General features: G+C 40.1%; 1 protein-coding gene across 1 annotated transcript in view; it reads left to right on the forward strand.

Moving 5' to 3' along the window:
- Positions 1-19707, forward strand: part of GLDC (glycine decarboxylase) — a 118805-nt gene that overhangs the window by 75184 nt on the left and 23914 nt on the right. The window contains exons 17-20 of the mRNA XM_001371698.4: positions 2641-2766; positions 5986-6135; positions 11851-11963; positions 13888-14029. Coding sequence (XP_001371735.2) covers positions 2641-2766; positions 5986-6135; positions 11851-11963; positions 13888-14029 — 531 coding nt within the window. The remainder of the gene's footprint in view (positions 1-2640; positions 2767-5985; positions 6136-11850; positions 11964-13887; positions 14030-19707) is intronic.

The following is a 19707-nucleotide window of genomic DNA, read 5'->3' on the forward strand; positions in this document are numbered from 1 at the left end:
TAAGGAAGAGAAATTTAAAAGTAGCAAGTAGCAGTAGCAGTAGCGGAAGGAGGAGGAGGAGAAGTAGGAGTAGGAGTAGTAGTGGTAGTAGTGGTAGTAGTGGCAGTAGCAGTAGTGACAGTAGTTATGGTAGTGGTACTGGTGGAGATAATGTTGGTGTTAATGATAATAATATTTATATTCAAATTTAAAAATAATTTGCACACACATTAGTTCATTTGAACTTCCCAATAACACTGTGAAGTAGCTATCACAGGCATTATTATTAATTTATAGCTGAGAAAGGTTAAGAACCTTGTCCATGGTCCCTTAGACCTTGCTCAGGGTTCTATATCTGGTATCAAGGGCAGGATTAAAACTAATGTCTTCCTGAGTCCAAAACTAGCATTTTATAAATCACATTAAAAAAATCTATTCTAAACACTAAGAGCTGATGTTAATATAATATTGTATATATATTCATATGACCGTGTAGTGTATTTTACATATATATCACATTGTCTGAGCCTTACAACATCCCTGGGAGGTAGATGCCACAATATTATGTACAATCATTATTCTCATTTCACATATGAGGAGAGTGCGATTTAGTGATTTATGGCTTTTCCATGGTCACAAGAGCTAGTAAGTACCAGAGACAAGACTTGAACTCAGATCTTTCTGACTTCAAGGCTGGCCCTATAGTATGTCACAACACAATTGATTGTTCTTGTTATTCTTTTCATCATTCTTATTCAGCAAGACAGCAGATAGGATGCAGGTCCTGGAGTCAGAAATGAACATATAAATGAAATAACATTTATTAATTTTTTATGACATGCAAGGCATTGGGATAAGTGCCAGAGATACAGAGAGAAATACAAAACACATTTCCTATTCCAAAGTGGGGGAGACAACAAACAGGTGATTTGAGCTGAGAGTCGGATGAAAAAACCCAATGTCTTATGGGTTCAGTAGCAAGGCAGATGGCAAAACATCATCCTTAGTTCCATTTTAATTGATAAAGCCATCTCTGTTTCTGCTGTTGGAACATATGATGGTGCCAAGGGTTTTAGTAATGAGCATATAATTTTGGGGGGTTTCAGTAGCTTTGGGTGCTGTGGAGGTGGGGCTACATTGCCCTCAAAGGCAGTTGCTGGGTTTTTATCTCCATAAAGGTGCCCTCCTCCCCCATTGACAGTGGTGAGAGCCATGATGGTAGCAGGCATGGCTGGGCAAGTGGTGGTTGTGGTGGTTGGAAAGGGGTGGCTGCTGTTATCCCTAGAGCTCTTAGCTTTAAATGCCCAACCAGTATCAGCTGGTTAGTGGTGAAGAAGGAGGGGATGGAGAAACCCATCTTGATGAGTTATTCCTTTGGACAATATCTGTAGTGTCCATGATGGAAACAAGCCCAGTAGTCTGGGGAATTATTTCAAAGGCTCTAGATCAGAAAGACCTAGACTTGAATCCTGACCAGATGCTTAATAGACGTGTGACCTTGGACAAACCACTTAATCTCTTTGTACTTCAAGTAGGTCCCTGGAACTTACCTATTAGAGTTGTATTGGTAGAGAAAGTTCCCACAGTGGAAGCTCCCTACATGGCTAAAATCACAGATCCTTCTTGCAATCTTACTTTTAATATCATTATAGTCAGTATATGATTTTGATTCTTGATTCTGCATTCACTTTGGGTTTTTTAATGTCTATGTTCTTAAGCATCTTTTCTTATTGCACAAGCATCCACCTTTTTATATTTTATCATTTATTCCATTATTCCCTAACTGGTGGTTTTCAGGTTCATTTTTTGCTGTTACAAATAAGACCACTATGGATTCTGTGCTTCATTTGTATGCTTTGCACATAGGTGTTCAATAAATATTGATTAAATAATTAATGTGCTGAAACTAGAAGGTTCTCTGTTTTCCCCTGTTCCTCTCCAACTTTCACTTCATTCTAGGTTAACTAATGTTTATATGAACCCACAAAGCAGGGAGTGCTTGTAAAGCAACAATGGATTTGGCACTTAAGTCTGGAAGATTTAACTTGTGGTCTTGTGGCTTTTCTGATTAATTGAATTTAGAGTGCCTCTATCATTGTCATGTTTGAACAAGTTAATTTGAACTTATGGAAAATCAGCTGACTCATTTCCCTGGGGTAGAAACAGCCATTTAAACCAGAAAACTCAGATCGGAAAGAAGTTATTGTTTTTCTGTCCACTTCCATTGAATTTATATGTTTTATGCATAAGACAAGATTGAAACAAGGCCACCATGGTTTGGGGGTCTGGGGTTGGAGAGAGGAAATTGTACTAATATTCTGAACATCTGTGCTGTCTTTAAGAAAAATAAAACATTGAGGGGAAAGACTAAAATTAAAGCCACTCTTTTCTCTTGCCTCTGAACAATTTGTACCCAAGGTTTATCAGCTAAGAGCTTACAGCACATTATAAGACACCCTTCAACAGGCTGTACTAAAATAAAAAGAAAGGCTACAATGATAAGTATTTTGTGTTTATTTAGTTATTGTTTGTATAAGGCACATCTGGATTATCTCTCCTCACTTAGCATCACTACTTTATAAAATTAATGCTTATAGTTTTTTTTAGAAGATTTAAAAAACCTTAATTCTTCTCCCCCCTACACCCTTTTCATTTACTAAGGTCTGCCTTATTCCTAAATCTGCACATGGTACCAATCCTGCAAGTGCCCAGATGGCAGGGATGAAGATTCAGCCAGTAGAAGTGGACAAAAATGGGAGCATTGACATAGTTCATCTCAGAGCCATGGTGAGCACAGTTCCTGCTTATTAACAACTGCTAGAAGATTGGGATGAGGGAAGGGAACAGAGGAAAAGAGAGGGAAGGTATCTATACACATCTGAGAGTGCCTCCTTTCCTCCTTGGGTCGTTAACTTCAACTGAGATCCACCTTCTGAGCAGGTCTAGGGGAAATGGACCCAAATTAGATGCCAGCAATCCACACTAACACAGAAGAAAATGGCAGCAATGACGTTTGGCCCTAAATCAAGTTACCCCTAGTAGATATTCTCCTTCCCTTTTGCTGTTTAGAGAAACATAAGCTGATTAGAATATATATCCTCCTCTAATTATACAATGAAAGTGTAAGCAAGTAAATTTGATCTTTGGTAGTTAAGTACACTCTGCTCTGAGCCCTTCTGTCTCCATCCCTTCCTGCCCTTAATGAGGGCATGCACACTTGGAAACCTTCTGTTCAAGACTTGTGACGGGAATAAAATATTTTTGCATATTACCCAGATGTCTGTACCACGGTTTGAGCCTTCACCTGCTGAAAGTTTCAGGCTTTTTTCCTTCCTTCCTCCCCCTACTCCCAAATCTCTGGTAAAGGCGTTGCCTAGCAACCATATCTGCTTGCTGCCAGTAGACTGGCAAGCCAGGGAATCTTGAGACTGTGAAGAAAATCAGTTGAATAGCTTTGCTGAGCCTGTTGGGGTTATTAGGCTCGGGGACTAGGAGCTTCCTGTGCCTGGGGAAGAGAACATTCCACAGCTCTGCTCATCCCTACCCCCACCCTCCATCTTAATTTCTTTTTCCTTCCTTCCTCCCCCACTCCCTCCCTTCCTTCCTAACTCTCTCCCTTCCTTCCTTCCCCCCTTCCTTCCTTCTTTCCTTCCCTCCCTCCCTTTTACTTTCTTCCTTCCTTCCCTCCCTCCCTTCCTTACCCTCCCTCCCTCCCTCCCTTCCTTCCTTCCTTCCTTCCCTCCTTCCCTCCCTCCCTCCCTTCTTCCTTCCTTCCTTCCTTCCTTCCTTCCTTCCTTCCTTCCTTCCTTCCTTCCTTCCCTCCCTCCCTTCCTTACCCTCCCTCCCTCCCTTCCTTCCTTCCTTCCTTCCCTCCTTCCCTCCCTCCCTCCCTTCTTCCTTCCTTCCTTCCTTCCTTCCTTCCTTCCTTCCTTCCTTCCTTCCTTCCTTCCTTCCTTCCTTCCTTCCTTCCTTCCTTCCTTCCTTCCTTCCTTCCTTCCTTCCTTCCTTCCTTCCTTCCTTCCTTCCTTCCTTCCTTCCTTCCTTCCCTCCCTCCCTTCTTCCTTCCTTCCTTCCTTCCATCTCTCTGATGAAGGTTCCCTGCCTTTGGGTACATTTTTATAAGCTCATAAAATATATGACATAATTTCTTTGGGTTGATTTTTTTTGACCCCTACTTAATTATCCCCTATCTATCATTTTGACAAAACCTCATTGCTTTTCTCTGTATCTGTGCTTTATCAGGAGGTAGGGGCAGACTTCATCTTTCTCATCAAATAAAGAAGGGAAGGAAATACATAAGAGGGTGAAGATGGAGAAGAGGGTGCTAGATTCACTACACCCAAATAATGGAAAATGGAAGATTGAGAGACCAATAATAATAATAATTAGATCATTATTTTTAAAATGGGACTTATGGTTCCTTTGCTTAATAAGGGAACGCTCAGTGAGGAAACACTCTACCTATGCTGAAGGTACCTGTTCTATGCTAGGGATCATCTTTTGCCTTTCTTTGTACCCCTAGGACTTAGTAGAGTGCTTGTCACATTACTAGATGTTTAATAAATGCTAATGACTAACCAAGTGCCCTTATAGGCTTAGAGAGTTGCTAAAGACATTTAGAGGTTTAAAAGGGACTCTTATAACAAGTATTTGATTATCTGTGCTTTTCAAAGAGGGCTCGGAGCTTGGGTAAAAGGATTTGCCAGTCGTAGCCTCATTGGTATTAAATATCAGGGCCAGGATTCACATTTAGGTCTCTTGAGTGGTTCTGTGCTTATTTCCATGATGCCATGAAACCATTAAAAGACAAACTGTTTTAGAGAGATTTGTGTTCACCCTCTTTCACTTAGGCTGTGAAGCACTAGTTAGAACAGGTGTTTTTATTTTTCATTAGGGTGGCTTCATGGGGGTTAATTACAGCGAAGAGGTCCCTGAACTCCTGTGATTTCAGGCAATTTTAAGACCTAAAAAGGTCTTAAATGGATGGAGAGCCAGTCCTGAAGATGGAAGGTTCTGAGTTCAAATGTGCTCTCATACACTTTCTAGGTGTGTGACCTGGGCAAGTCACTTAACTCTAATTGCCTAGCCCTTACTGCTTTTCTGACTTGGATCACCGATAGTGTAAAAAAAAAAATTAAACCCTTATCTTCTGTCTTGGAATCAATACTATGTATTGGTTCCAAGGCAGAAGAATGGTAAGAGCTAGGCAATAGGGGTTAAGTGACTTGCCCAGGGTCACACAGCTGCAAAGTGTCTGAGGCCAGATTTGAACCCAGGACCTCCTATCTCTAGGCCTGGGTCTCAATCTGCTGAGCTACCCAGCTGCCCCTCAAAGTGTCAATATTTAAAAAATATAAAACACATATATTTTGACCCTGACTTTCTATCTTAGAATAGATACTAAGTATCAGTTCCACAGCAGAAAGAAGGTTTAGTATCGATTCTAAAACAGAAGATGAAAGTTTTAGAAAAAAAGGAATAAAAAGTCCAAAATGTGTCATAACAATATTAGCTAGTTTTTATACAGTTCTTTTAGATTCATAAAGCATTTTGCAAATATTATCTCATTTTATCCTCATAACAACCCCAAAGAAGTAGGTGCTATTTTTATCCTTACCTTATAGATGAGGAAATACAGACAGAACTTAAATGACTTGCCCAAGGTCACATAGCTAGCAGAATTCTGAGGCCAGAATTGAAATTGGAGCTTCATGATTCCAAGCACAGTGGCTAATTCACTGTCCCACCGACTTGGCCTAAGTATAGTTAAAAAGGGTGTCACGTTTGAAGCTGAGATGAACTTCCTATTCCCATCTCTGTTTTTACTTCTCTGGGTGACCCCCGACATCTCCCCCCCCCCCCCCATCATTCTAGACTTGTTTCCCCATCTGTAAAATAAAGAATTTGGACTAGATCATCTTCCAGATTCCAAATTCCATAATTTCATTTTTCTTTCTATTTAAAAGATGCAAATGGTTTATCTCCCTTTACCTTTCTGTCCTACAGGTAGATAAGCATAAAGAGAACCTGGCAGCCATCATGATCACTTACCCATCCACCAATGGGGTATTTGAGGAGAATATTAGTGATGTGTGTGACCTCATCCACCAACATGGAGGCCAAGTTTACCTGGATGGAGCAAACATGAATGCTCAGGTGGGATGGCTTATCCCTTCCTTTTTATTCTTTTTGCCATCATATTGGTACATATTCTCATCACCATCAGCTTCATCAATTTCAAAAGCCCCCTAAAGGATCTTCTATTCTCTCTTCTTTCCAGTTCGTTCTCCATACTGTTGTCAGAACATTATTTCTTTCCTTAAAATTGATGCTTTTGTTTTTAATATAATCATTGTTCTGAAATATTCCTACCTTAAGCTCCTAGCAAGTAATTCTTCCCTCTTAACAAGGGAAAAACAGTTGAGCCACGCTGATTAATACCCTACACATATCTGACAGTGTATACAACATTTTGTATCGACTGTCCCCTGCCTCTTCAAGAAAAGGACAGAGTTGCCTTCTGTTTTCTGGGGCCAAGATTAGTTATTGCAATTGTGCAGCTTTTTCACCTTGTTTATACTCTAATAGTTTATTCATTGCTTTATTTTTGTATCCATGAACAATCTCTTTTTGTACCTAGAACTGGTTTGACGATCAGATTATTCTAATGTAAGAAATAAATTTAGGGCTCTGGTCCTTATTTTTCATAAAATGTTATTAGTTAAAGGCGTCGAGATAGAGAGAAAAAAGCCTATTCTTGCTAGTTACGTGGGTGGTCTCAGCCTGGACACTGGAGCAGCTCCCCCAGTGCCTTCATGTAGGATGGAGAGCCCCCACTTCCTGGACTGTTGCTTTTTATCCTCTCCTTTCATTTCCGGTTCAAGTTCAGGATCAGATCTGGGATCAAGCATGCAGACAAACTCAAGACTCCTGCAGATGCTCGCTGGCTGTGTTGCCCAGAAGTGCGGGGAAGGGGAAAACTTTCCTCACACAATTCCCCACTTTGATTCTTTAGAGACCAGGGTGTTAACATCTTGTCACTGGAGTTTCTGGGAGATTAACAGAAAAGGTCTCCTCGATGCATCATTCCACATATGTAGCTTATATCTCTAAAGATCTCTTTGTAGAGGTATATAAATTATTGTACTTTACATAGGGGGAATTACAACAATTTGGGGAATAAGAGGAAAAAGAAAAGAAAAAAGGAGAAAGAAAACAAAAAAAAGACTGACAAAAAGCCAATTGAGGGCACTCCCCTTTGGCAGAAGAGTTTACATTCAGCATAAGTGATGGGTTAAGCCCCCTTCTGTTCAGTTCATTATATCCCAAAGTTCATTGTGGATCTCTTGATGTAGTGTGTGGTTTCCTCAGGCTTCCTTATGGCACCTTCTCCAAATGATCCACTTTTTTGATTCAGGGTGTTGGTGATTTTCTCTTCCTAAAATTGCTTTAGAAGCTGTTAAACCTTGGATTTTCAGATAATTACACACTAAGGCATCTTCAGTGGCTGCCTATTACCTCCTAATTTCCAATTACTTTGCCTGGTATTCAAGTCCTTTCACAAACTAACACAGCCTGACTTAAAAAACAAAACAAAACAACTCTTACCTTCTGTCTTAGTATTGGTTCTAAGGCAGAGGAGTGAGTGATAAGGGCTGGACAATTGAGGTTAAGTGACTTGCCTGGGGTCACACTGCAAGGAAGAATCTGAGGTTAGATTTGAATCTGGGTCCTCAGAACTCTAGGTCTGGTTCTTTATCTGTTGTTTCACAATATTAAGTATTACTTTTTGACATTCTAAACTGATTGCATTCCAGGCCAATAAAGAGAATTCTTGATCAAAGTATCCTTGAAAGACAAAAATCTCACCTTTGGAGTTTTTAAATGTGTTGCCCTTCTTGTCAAATATTGAGTGACGACATGAAAATTAATGTTGACAGCAATAGTCTATATGTAATATTATACAGCGCTAGTTTTATCTTTTTTTAAAAAAAACCTTACCTTCCATCTTTGAATCAATACTGAGTAGAAGTTCCTAGGAAGTAGAATGAAAAGGACATTTAAGGTTATGTGACTTGCCCAGGGTCACATGGTTAGGAGGTCTCTGAGGCCAGGTTTGAACCCAGGACCTCCCATCTCCCGGCCAGACTCTCTATCCCCTGAACCACCCAGCTGCTCCACAGCCTGAATCTTGAGGTCTTATCTCATATTGCTGTCTGATTCTCTCTGCCCCTGACCAGACAGCATGACTTTATTAATGCTGTATTGGGTGCATGGATGGTCTTTCATCCCTGGCTTTGGCTACTGAATTCATTTTAAAAGCTCTCCTCCATGGAACCTTTCCTGTTCCCCAGCACCAATTGTGTTTTGAGCTTACCTTGGAAATATCTTGCATTTTTCATGATTTTTGTTTAGTGTCACTGTGAAGGGAAGGGGTAATTCTTCCCTGATGGACCCGACAGTCTAATGGGGAATGTGTAGCATCTAATTTTGTATCTTCTCCACTATCTAGTATATTACTCCGAGCACAGCTGGCATTTGATGAATTTATTTTGAATGAATGAATGAATGTAAAAGAGTTGTTCTTTTCTTTAAAAACCCTTACCTTCCATCTTAGAATCAATATTGTGTATTGGTTCTAAAGTAAGGGCTAGGAAATGGGGGTTAAGTGACTTGCCCAGGGTCACACAGCTAGAAAGTGTCTGAGGCCAGATTTGAACCCAGGACCTCCCATCTATGGGCCTGACTCTCAATCCACTGAACCACCTAACTGTCCCCAAACATTTTTTTCTCTATAAACAGAGCCATCTCTGATAAACCTGCAACTTCAAGGCAAAAAAGAATATCAAACTTTCCTTCTCTTCATCGTCTGATTTAACATATACTAATATGTAGAAGTTGAAGCCCATAGATTTAGACCTCAAAGAGCCCTTAGATATTGTTTACTATAACCCTTCCTTTTGCAGATGGGGACCCCAAATACCTTAAGTGACTTCCATGAGTCAGAATTTGAACTCAGGTCCCCCAATTTCAAAGATTCTATCACATTATCTTTTTTCCTGTGTATTTTATATCTGGGTTCATACACTGCTCCCCATTTCAGCAGGGCATCACATGTTGGAGTCCTGGGGGAGGGAACCCCGAATGGATTTTCTCCAGCAAGTTTGGCAGATGGTGATGGAGCTCTACAGGGGTAGCCTCTTGTTGGCTGGGCTCATAGAATCTCTTCCCGAATATTCTGCTTTGAGCTGCCTGCTGACTCCTCTGAGAATTGGGGCTCCATCTCTGAGCCTCTCAGCAGTTCAGCTTGTTCATCTGTAAAGTAGAGATGGATAGATGTGTCCTAGGCGGTGGTGCTGATGAATTCTTTGGTCTTTGTTACATGCTCCGCTGATAAGACCCAGTGGGGATTGGGAGACTACCCTTAGCTGCTTAATAGTCTCCTGAATATCCTGAGCTTGCCATCTCATATAATTCCCCTCGTCTCTGTGCCTTCCAGACTCTTTTTAAAGGTACAAGACGGGGAGAGCATCCCGCTTTGCTGTCCTAGAAACAGAATGCCTAACTCTGTGCCTCTTGCTTTGAATGTATAGAAGCTTAGTAGCCATCCTCTGCCATGTCAAAATGGGAATGATGGCGAAATCACTTGAACTGGCATTGAATTTTGGCTGATGCAGTGAGAATTATCATCGCTGTAGCTTATCGGAGGCAGTTTATTATTTCCATGTCATTTTCTTCCTTACACATATAGATGCCCTGAGTTTAAATCCCATTTTGTTTTCTACCAAACCAAAACACCTTAGAAAGTCAATTATTTTCCAAGAATTTTCCTCAACCCTAAAAATGAGGTGGTTAGATCAGATAATTTGAGGTTGTTGAAGGTCTTGAATGCCAGGATGACATTGTTTGAACTGGATTCTGGAAGGAACTGCACGTCTTTCAGTTGAATGACGTGATGAAATTTGTGCATAAAAAGATAGTTTTGTGAAGGATGAGAAGACCTAATAGGAGACTGTTACAGGAAGGGATGTTAGTCAGTGTCCTCAGCATCTATTGTAGCACCCTGCTAGGAGTGAGATGCCAGTGGCACCATGATCTTGGCACCCTTCCCTTCTCTGGTTCTCGTTGTTCTCATCAGTAATAATGAGATGCCCTGAGGATCCTCATGAGCCTAGACTCTATGATCCTACTGGGATCTTTGCAGCCTTAAATCTATGATGTTTAACCTTTGGGGTGTTGACTCCTAATTAAGCTTTCCTAGCCAATGTGTAGAGAGGAAGCTCCATGGCTCAGTGGATAGAATCCTGGATTTGGAGTTAGGAAGATCTGAGTTCAAATCTGACCTCAGACACTCACTAGCTGTGTGACCCTGGGTAAGTAACTTAACCTCTGTTTACCTTAATCCACTGTAGAAGGAAACGGCAAATGATTCTCACATCTTTGTGAAAAAAAATCCGACAGACACTATCAGCATGCTAAGGTTGATAGAGTTAAACAAAACTCTATTGTAAGCCAATGTGTATGTCCTCCAGAAACATATCAGACTGAATCTGGAAGCTCGATGGCCTGAAAGGAATATTCTGGGCTCATATTCCCAATAAGGAGGTGGTAATTTCTGGCATTTGGGAAAATTGGCACTCCTTCCCCTTCACATAGACCTAATCTTTGAGCATATAATTGGGTATCAGCTATAGGAGGGTATGGGGACTGGACCTGTGATTTCACTGATAGAAAACCCCCAGAGGAGGAAACTCTCTTTCCTAATGCAGGTCAGCTCCTTTCCTGCAATCTTTTGTAGTCTTAGAAAGGTCTTGTGGGGCAGGTACAGTGGTTAAGTGACTTGTCTTGGGTCACATACCCAGTGTGTGTCAGAGGAGAGGTCGGAATCCAGATCCTCCTGCCCTTGGGACCAGCTCTATAGCCATTGTACCAGGCTGCCTTTGAAATGCATATCAACCAATCCGGAGTCAGGAAGACAGCATCCTGAGATCAGATCTGACCGCTGACACTTCGTAGTTATATGAGCCTGGGCAAGGTCCTTATCCCTGTTTGCCTCAGCTTTCCCATCTGTAAAATGGGCTAGAGAAGGAAATGACAAATCATTCTAGTGCCTCTGCAAAGAAAACGCCAAATGGTGTGACCCTGGGCAAGTCACGTGACCCCCATTGCCTAGCCCTTACCATTCTTCTGCCTTGGAACCAATATACAGCATTGATGGAAGGTCAGGGCTTTTTTTTTTTTTTAATTTTTAAAAGAAAACACCAAATGGTGTGACCTTGGGCAAGTCACTTAGCCCTCATTGCCTAGCCCTTACCACTCTTCTGCCTTGGAGCCAATACACAGTATTGATTCCAAGATGGAAGGTAAAGGTTTAAAAAAAAACACCAATGGGGTCACAGAGAGTTGGAATAAGTGATAACAATTGCACAACCTGTATCAACATATGTCACATGTATGTAAACCATTTATAGTCATCTCTTTCTTTCTATCTGTCTTCTGCCTCTCCATCGATCCTCCATTCCATTCTTAAGCAGGCTCCTGCTCTTGCTTGTGGAGCATCCCTGGCCCTCCCTGATGGCAGAAATGTCAAGTGCTGACTCAAGGGAAGGGCCTTTATTGGAGAAACTCCTTCTGACCACTCTGTGTAGCCCCCCGTTTCTCCCTTCTTTGATGGGTCAGGAGGGCACCATGATCCACACCGACTTGCTTCTGCCGATCGGCCAGTGTGTCTGGACAGCTTCCGATGTACGGCACAGCCGTTTGCATCTAAGCCTTTTGGGAGGGGGATGCTTATTGGGGGGGGGGCGGTCCTCTCTGGTGTTTTCCTCTCTGCCTCCAGTGATTGTGTCTTGGTGTCTTTCTTTCCAACAGGTGGGGCTCTGCCGTCCGGGAGATTTTGGCTCTGATGTCTCGCACTTAAACCTTCACAAGACGTTCTGCATCCCGCACGGTGGCGGCGGGCCAGGGATGGGGCCCATTGGTGTGTAAGTTTCTGGGCATGGCTCTGGGACCTGAACGGAGGGACGAAATATGGCAAAGAGCTGCCTGGGTGGCATTCCTCCTTTGGGGATTGTCTGTATCCTTTTCCTCCCTCATTTAGTTTTTTTTTTTAAAACCCTTACCTTCTGTCTTGGAGTCGCTCCAAGACAGAAGAGTGGTAAGGGCTAGGCAATGGGGTTAAGTGACTTGCCCAGGGTCACACAGCTGGGAAGTGTCTGAGGCCAGATTTAAACCTAGGACCTCCTGTCTCTAGATCTGGCTCTCAATCCACTGAGCTACCTAGCTGCCCTTGTATAGCATTTTTCTTATTGAAAATGATGACACCTTTTCTCTTATGAGACTTTCATAACTTAAGTGAAGCCTCTTTACCAAAGCCACAGTCAACACTGACCAATGATTTGGATCTATAAATTTATTTTTCCCCAACCAAAAATCTTACTCTATATTTGATAAGCTTGGAGGAAAGAACACCATTAATAGAAATAAAATCAAAATACTGTATAAAGTCATACCAAACATCAAGAAATACTTGTTAATTGTTAGCTCACTCAGACTGTGAAATTGAAATGAACTCGTGTGAAAAATGGTGCAGACGACCATCTCCTGGAGGCTTTGAAAAGAAGATTTAGCTCATTTTTTCAGAAATGTGCTATACTGCTGCTGGGATAGTGGGCGGATGACTGACCACCTTACTCATCTAGCTCTGGGCCGATAATTAAGATGATTTATCTTAAGATGAAAGAGCCCAACTCTTCTACGTGGGGGAGTGAGATCATGAAAATACACTAGTCTAGCTAAAATGAAGTCAGCTTGGGAGGAAAAGATGATCCATTCCCATTCTGATGAGGTTCCAGGTGTGGACTTAGAAGCTTGGTAAGGGTGGGAGGGTTGCTCAGTGCTGTTTCTTGGCAGGATTCCATTTGGCAATGGAAGATTGTTGGATTTGAAATGAAAGGATCTAGTTCAAACCCTGGCTATGCTGTTTTCATTCATTTATTCAGATAGTATGAGTGACCCTGAGCAAGTCCCTTTCCGTCTCTGGATATCAGTTTCCTCATCTATAAAATGAGGGGGTTCAGGTATACAGAAGAATATATGCTAAAACATGTAAGAATGAAGGTTTGTTACTGTAGTATGGCATGATATAATGTCTGTTTGTCTGTCAGTTCCTCCCTCTCCCTCTTCCTCTTCCTCACCCTCTCTTCCCTCTCCTTCTTCCTTCTCCCTTCCTCCTTCTCCCTCTCCTTACATTCACACATTTGTGTATAAATACACCACTTGTTAGTAAGCTCCTAGTCCTTACCTTCAGCTATAATCTAGGTGGCTCATTGAATTGAGCTCTGGGACTAAAGTGGAGAAGGCATGAGTTCAAATCTGGCCCCAGAAAATTACTAGCTGTGTGACTCTGGCAAGTCATTTAAGTCTACCCTAGTTTCCTCAACTGTAAAATGATAGTAATAGCACCTTTTTCCTATTATTCTAATTTCCTATTCCTATTATTATTTATTCAGTGGATTATTATTCAGTGGATCAAATGTGATAATACTTGTAAAGCACTTAGTATCTTTTTTGGCACATAGTAAGTGCTACCTATTTTTAGTATTAACTATTAAACTTAGAGGCAGCATATTTTAGTGGTTACAAGGATGGTCTATGAGTCAGAAAGATGGGTTCAAATCGTAATTCTAACAATTAATAGCTGTGTGAGCCTGAACAAGTAATTTAACATTTTGAGTTGTGGTTTTCCTTATGTATAAAAGGAAAGGGTTGGGCTAGAGGGACTCTGATGTCCCTTCCAGCTTTAAATCTATGACCCTATGATCTCTTTCCTCCCTGTAAGCCATGTAAAGAAAGTGCTGTATTTCTTTATGCATTTTTTTTAAGTGAAGTTTTTAAAAAATGTTCTAGGAAGAAGCATCTTGCTCCCTTTCTACCAAACCATCCAGTCATCCCAACAAAACTGGATAAAGATGGACACCCCTTGGGTACTGTCAGTTCTGCTCCCTGGGGCTCCAGCGCCATTTTGCCAATTTCTTGGGCATATATTAAGGTGAGAAATACATCCACATGTCAATAGTGTGTGTGTGTGTGTGTATGTATACATGGGCACACAGGTAGGTAGTGGGATAGTGGAATGTGAATTGGGAACGTTTGCGTATCCTGGGTGTTATATAAGCTCTTGTCTTTTGGTTTGTAATCCAATCAAATAAACACTTATTAAGTATTCTCAGGCTAATGGTAGAAGTATCAGTGCCAAAGGACCTGTGGCAGCAAGGGGAATACGGTTGGGAAATGGAGAAAAGTATTTGAGATGTGATACGGTAAGAGGAAAATGGGTTGTGGAGGTGTAGTAGATAGCACAACTGTACATTTAGAGCTAGAAGGAAGCCTAGAAGTCATCTAGTGCAATTGTCTTATTTTATATGTGAGGGACTCTTGGAAAGAAGTAATTTGTTCAAAGTTAGGCAGCTAATAAATGGTAGAGCCAAACTTCAAACCCAGATGTTTTCACCCACAGTCCAGCACTCTTTCTACTGTTCCATGTAGTGGGTAGAAGGAAATCTAATGACAAAGCTAAACCTCAGGGACCTCTGAAGCTTGTTTGTGAAAGACCTTGAATGCCAATGACTTGGAGAAACCATAAATAGATATGGATAACATTGTTAAGAGGTGGTTACAGAAATCTTCTCTAGAGATGATACTTCCCTAGAGATGCTTCCTCATCACACATACCTTCCAGCCCCATTATTTTTTGGTTTTCCATTTGTGTCTATATATTGGGCTGAGTCATGATTATTGTCGAGTCAACTATATGCCTCTATGCTTGTAGTTAGGATGCATTCCCATGCCAATTAAGAAAGATTAGGTTACACCATTAATTTTTTTTAAGGTCTTGCTTGCTTTCTTCCTACATAATAAATCCCATCTCAACTGTCCAAGCTCCATCCCACTCTCCCCCTGTCACAAAAGATATTGTCAGGGAGGCCAATAGTATTTCATCACCAACATATACCACAATTTGTTCAGCCATTCCCCAATTGAAGGGCATCCTCTCATTTTCCAATTTTTTGCCACCATAAAGAGTGCAGCTATGAATATTCTTGTACAGGTCTTTTTCCTTATTACCTCTTTGGGGTATAAACCCAGCAGTGCTATGGCTAAATCAAAGGGCAGACAGTCTTTTAGTGTATGTGGATTTATTTTGTAATCTACTTTGCTAAAATTATTTTTTTTGAAAATTTTATTTAATTTAGAATATTTTCCCATGGTTACAAGATTCATGTTCTTTCCCTGCCTTCCCCCAACCCTCCTATTCCCCCCCCCCCCCCCATAGCTGACACACAATTCCTCTGGATTTTACATGTGTCATTGATCAAGACCCATTTCTATACCATTAATATTTGCACTAGTAGAGCGAAAGGAGCAGAATCAGGAAAACGTTATACACAGAGACTGATACACTGTGGTACAATCGAAGGTAATGGACTTCTCCATTAGGGTCAATGCAATGTCCCTGAACAATCTGCAGGGATCTAGAAAACACTACCCACAAGCAGAGGATAAACTATGGGAGTAAAAACACCGAGGAAAAGCAACTGCTTGACTACAGGGGGGAAGGGGATACGACTGAGGAGAGACTCTAAATGAACACTGTAGTGCAAATTCCAACAATATGGAAATGGGTTCGAACCAAGAACACATGTGATACCCAGTGGAATCGTGCGTCAGCTATGGGAGAGGTGGTGGGAAGGGGTGGGGGGAGGAAAAGAAAATGATCCTTGTTTCCAATGAATAATGTTTGGAAATGACCAAATAAAATAATGTTTAAAGTGAAAAAAAAAATATTTGCACTAGTGTGATTTAGAGTCTATATCCCCATTTATATCCTCATTGACCCTAGTGATGAAGCAGTTGTTTTTCTTCTGTGTTTCTATTCCCATAGTTCTTCCTCTGACTTTAGATAGCATTCTTTCTCATAAGTCCTTGCTGTTAGTAGAGAAGTCCATTATATTTTGCTGAAATTTATTGATAGTTTCAACTAACTTTTTAGCTGGATCTCTAGGATTTTCCACATATACCATCATGTCATCAGCAAATAGGGATAGTCTTATGACTTCTTTGTCTGTTTTTATTCCTTCGATTTCTTTTTCTTTTATTGCAATGGCTAACATTTCTAATACTGTAGTAAATAATATTGGTGATAATGGTCAACATTGTTGCATTTCTGATCTCATTTTGAAGTCTTTTAGCTCTTCCCCATTGCAGATAATAGTTGCTGATAGTTTTAAGTTGATGCTTCCTATCATTTTTAGAAAAATAAACCCATTTATACCTATGTTTTCTAGTAATTTTAATAGGAATGAGTGTGTTGTTTTTTGTCAAACTTTGTTCATCTATTGATATAACCCTTTGGTTTTTTAAAATTACTTTTGTTATTGATATTATCAATTATGCTGATAGTATTTTTCATATTAACATTCCTGCTTTCCTGGTATAAATCCTGTTTGGCCACAATGTATTATCTTTGTGACATATTATTGTAGACTCCTAGCTAGTATTTTGTTTAGGATTTTTGCATCCATATTCATGAATGAGATTGGCCCTTAGTTTTCTTTCTCTGTTTTTGCTCTTCCTGATTTAGGTATTAGTACCATATTTGTTTCATAAAACTAATTTGGCAAAACTCCTTCTTTATCTGTTATTTGAAATAATGTGATTAATATTGGAATTAATTTATCCTTAAATGGTAGAATTCACTTGTAAATCCATCTGGTCCTAATACTTTTTTTTCTTAGAAAGTTCATTTATGGCTAATTTCTTCTTCTAAAATAGGTTTATTTAGGTATTCTATTTCTTGCTCTGATAGTCTACTCAGTTGATTTTTTATAATTTTCTTGTTCATTGTTAAATTTGTTTTCATATAATCAAACAATATAATAAGTCCCAATAATTGCTTTAATTTCATCTTCATTGGTAACATAGTCAGTTTATCTTTATTTTATCAATTTTGTTCATTTTTTTCATAAAATCAACTTTCAGATTTATTTATTAATTCAATGGTTTTCTTACATTCAATTTTAGTTCTCTCACCTTCTATTCTTAGGATTTCTAATTTAATTTGGTGTTTAGTTCAGGAATTTTGATTTATCCTTTTTCTAGTTTTTAAAAATTTCATTACCAATTCATTGAACTTTTCTTACTCTATTTTTTATTAACATAAGCAGAGATATAAATTTTCCTTTTATAATTATATCCAGTTTTTCTGGATATGTAATTTTTGGTTGTAAGCCTAGTTCTTTTGATCTATGACATATTATGCTCCATGTCTTGTATTCTTTTTTTTTTTAAACCCTTATCTTCTGTCTTAGAATCAATACTGGATATTGGTTCTAAGGCAGTTGCAGGGTAAGGGCTAGGCCTTGGGGGTTAAGTGACTTGCCCAGGGTCACACAGCTGGGAAGTATCTGAGGCCAGATTTGAACCCATGACCTCCCATCTCTGGCCCTGACTCTAAATCCACTGAGCCACCCAGCTGTCCCCTTGAATTCTTTTAATGTTGTGGCTGCTAAGTCTTGTGCTATTCTGACAGTAGCTCTTGTCACATATGCTGGCACATGAAAAAAGTGCCAGGCTAATGAGTGTGTGGAACTGATCACCTTGATGGGGGGAGGGGCCCCAGGAGTTTGGAATCTGGAGGAGAAGATTCTGGCTGGGAGGGGCGTTGGTCTCTCAGTCAGGAGAAGCCAAAGATAGAAGGTTGAATAAGACTTTCTCCTGAGGATTATCAACCTTTTCCTGCTTGAGACTGGAAATCCTTTCCCTCAACATTTCCCAATTGGAAAAAACTATTGAAGGAAAAATCTGAATCTCTGTCAGACTTTAACTCAGCTCCTATTGCCCTGGGTCTGAACTGTGGCCAAGGGGGCCAAACCCAGAGTGAGTCAACCTGACTTTCTCTCAGAGAGGTCATGCCGCCAAAGCCTGAGTTCCCCCCAAACTCGAGGAGGGAGGGAAAAGGGTTTTAGATAGAGACAGGTATGCCCTTTTCCCCCACTTTCTTTTTCCATTCTTTCCCTGCCAGTTATTTCTTTGTATTACCCTGATTTAATTGACATTAAAATAGTTATCTTTTCCCCAAGTTGTGAATCAAGTGTGAGTGAACAGATCAAGGGGAGACCCTTTGGTCTCAAGTAGTGGAGGGGGCACAAGAGGGACAAAAGTGAATCTAGGAGAGCAGCCTTAGCTAAGGAGGGAAGGTAGAAGAGGGAAAATCTTCAAACCCCCTCTCTGAGCCAACCCTAAACATCATCTGTCTCCCCTGAACCCTGCTTTGAGTTCTCCCACAAGACAAGGCAAATATGGTAGAGCAGTCATAGATCTCACAGAGTCATAGGGAGGGAAGGCAGAAGGGCGAAATCTTCAAACCTCCTCTTCTCTCTCTGAGCCAAGCCTAAACATCATTTGCCTCCCCTGAACCCCACTTTGAGAAAGGAGGTCTCCAGTCACTTTCTCTCTATTCTGAAAGACTGAACCCCTCAACTTCACTCTACGGTATTTAAATTGTTTATTTTATTGTTGTTGCTTGTTATATTTTCTCCTTAATTTGGGAGGTACAGAATGTAGCTTGGAATCTTCTTTCATTTACATCTTTTGGTGGTGATCAGTGGATGCTTTCAATTTCTAGTTTATTCCCTAATTCTATCATTAATAGGCACTTTTCCTTTATGATTTCTTGGAGGGTGGTGTCTAAATTCTTTTTTGGGTCATATCTTTCCATGTTTCCAACTGTCTCTCTTTGATCTATTTTCCAGGCCAATTTTTTTGTGATAAGATATTTGATATTCTCTTCTATTATTTTTTTGATTTTGCTTTATAATTTCTTATTTGGGGAAACCATTAGTTTCCCTTTGTCCACTTTTAGGAGGTTTGTTTTTTATGTTGTTTTTTTTACATTTTATTTTTATTTCATGCAAGATATGCTTCCATATTGGTCATTGTTATAAAAAGAAACTCATAAATAACCCAAACCCCAAAATAAAATCATAAATACATTGATGCAAAAGATGACTCCAACAGTTCTTTTTTGGGATATGGATAGCATTCCCCATCATATGCCTTTCCGAATTGTCCCAGATTATGGCATTTTTGTGAACAGCCAAGTTTTCCCAAATAATCACTATACAATAATGCTGCTACTGTGTATAATGTTCTACAAGTTCTGCTTATTTTGCCCTGAATCAGTTCCTGCAGATATTTCCAGATTTTAATGAAAAGAGCTTATCATTTCTTATAGCATAATAAGTATTCCATCACCAACATATACCACAATTTGTTCAGCCATTCCTTAATTGATGGACATACCCTCAATTTCCAATTCTTTGCCACTACAAAAAGTGCTGCTCTAAATATTTTTTTACAAGTAGGTCCTTTCTTCTTTTTTATTATCTCCTTGGGATATAGACCCAATAATGGTATTACAGACTCAAAGGATATGCACAATTTTATAGCCCTTTGGGCATAGTTCCAAATTGCTTTCCAGAATAGTTGGATCAGTTGATAACTCTACAAACAATACATTAGTATCCCATTTTTGCCATATCCCCTCCCTCCAACGTTTTCCACTTTCCTTTACTGCCATATTGGCCAATCTGATAGGTGTGAGGTGCTACCTCAGCATTGTTTTCATTTGTATTTCTCTAATCAAGAGAGATTTAGAACATTTTTTTC

The sequence above is a fragment of the Monodelphis domestica genome, chromosome 7 (assembly GCF_027887165.1).
Source record: "Monodelphis domestica isolate mMonDom1 chromosome 7, mMonDom1.pri, whole genome shotgun sequence".
Classification (NCBI taxonomy): Eukaryota; Metazoa; Chordata; class Mammalia; order Didelphimorphia; family Didelphidae; genus Monodelphis; species Monodelphis domestica.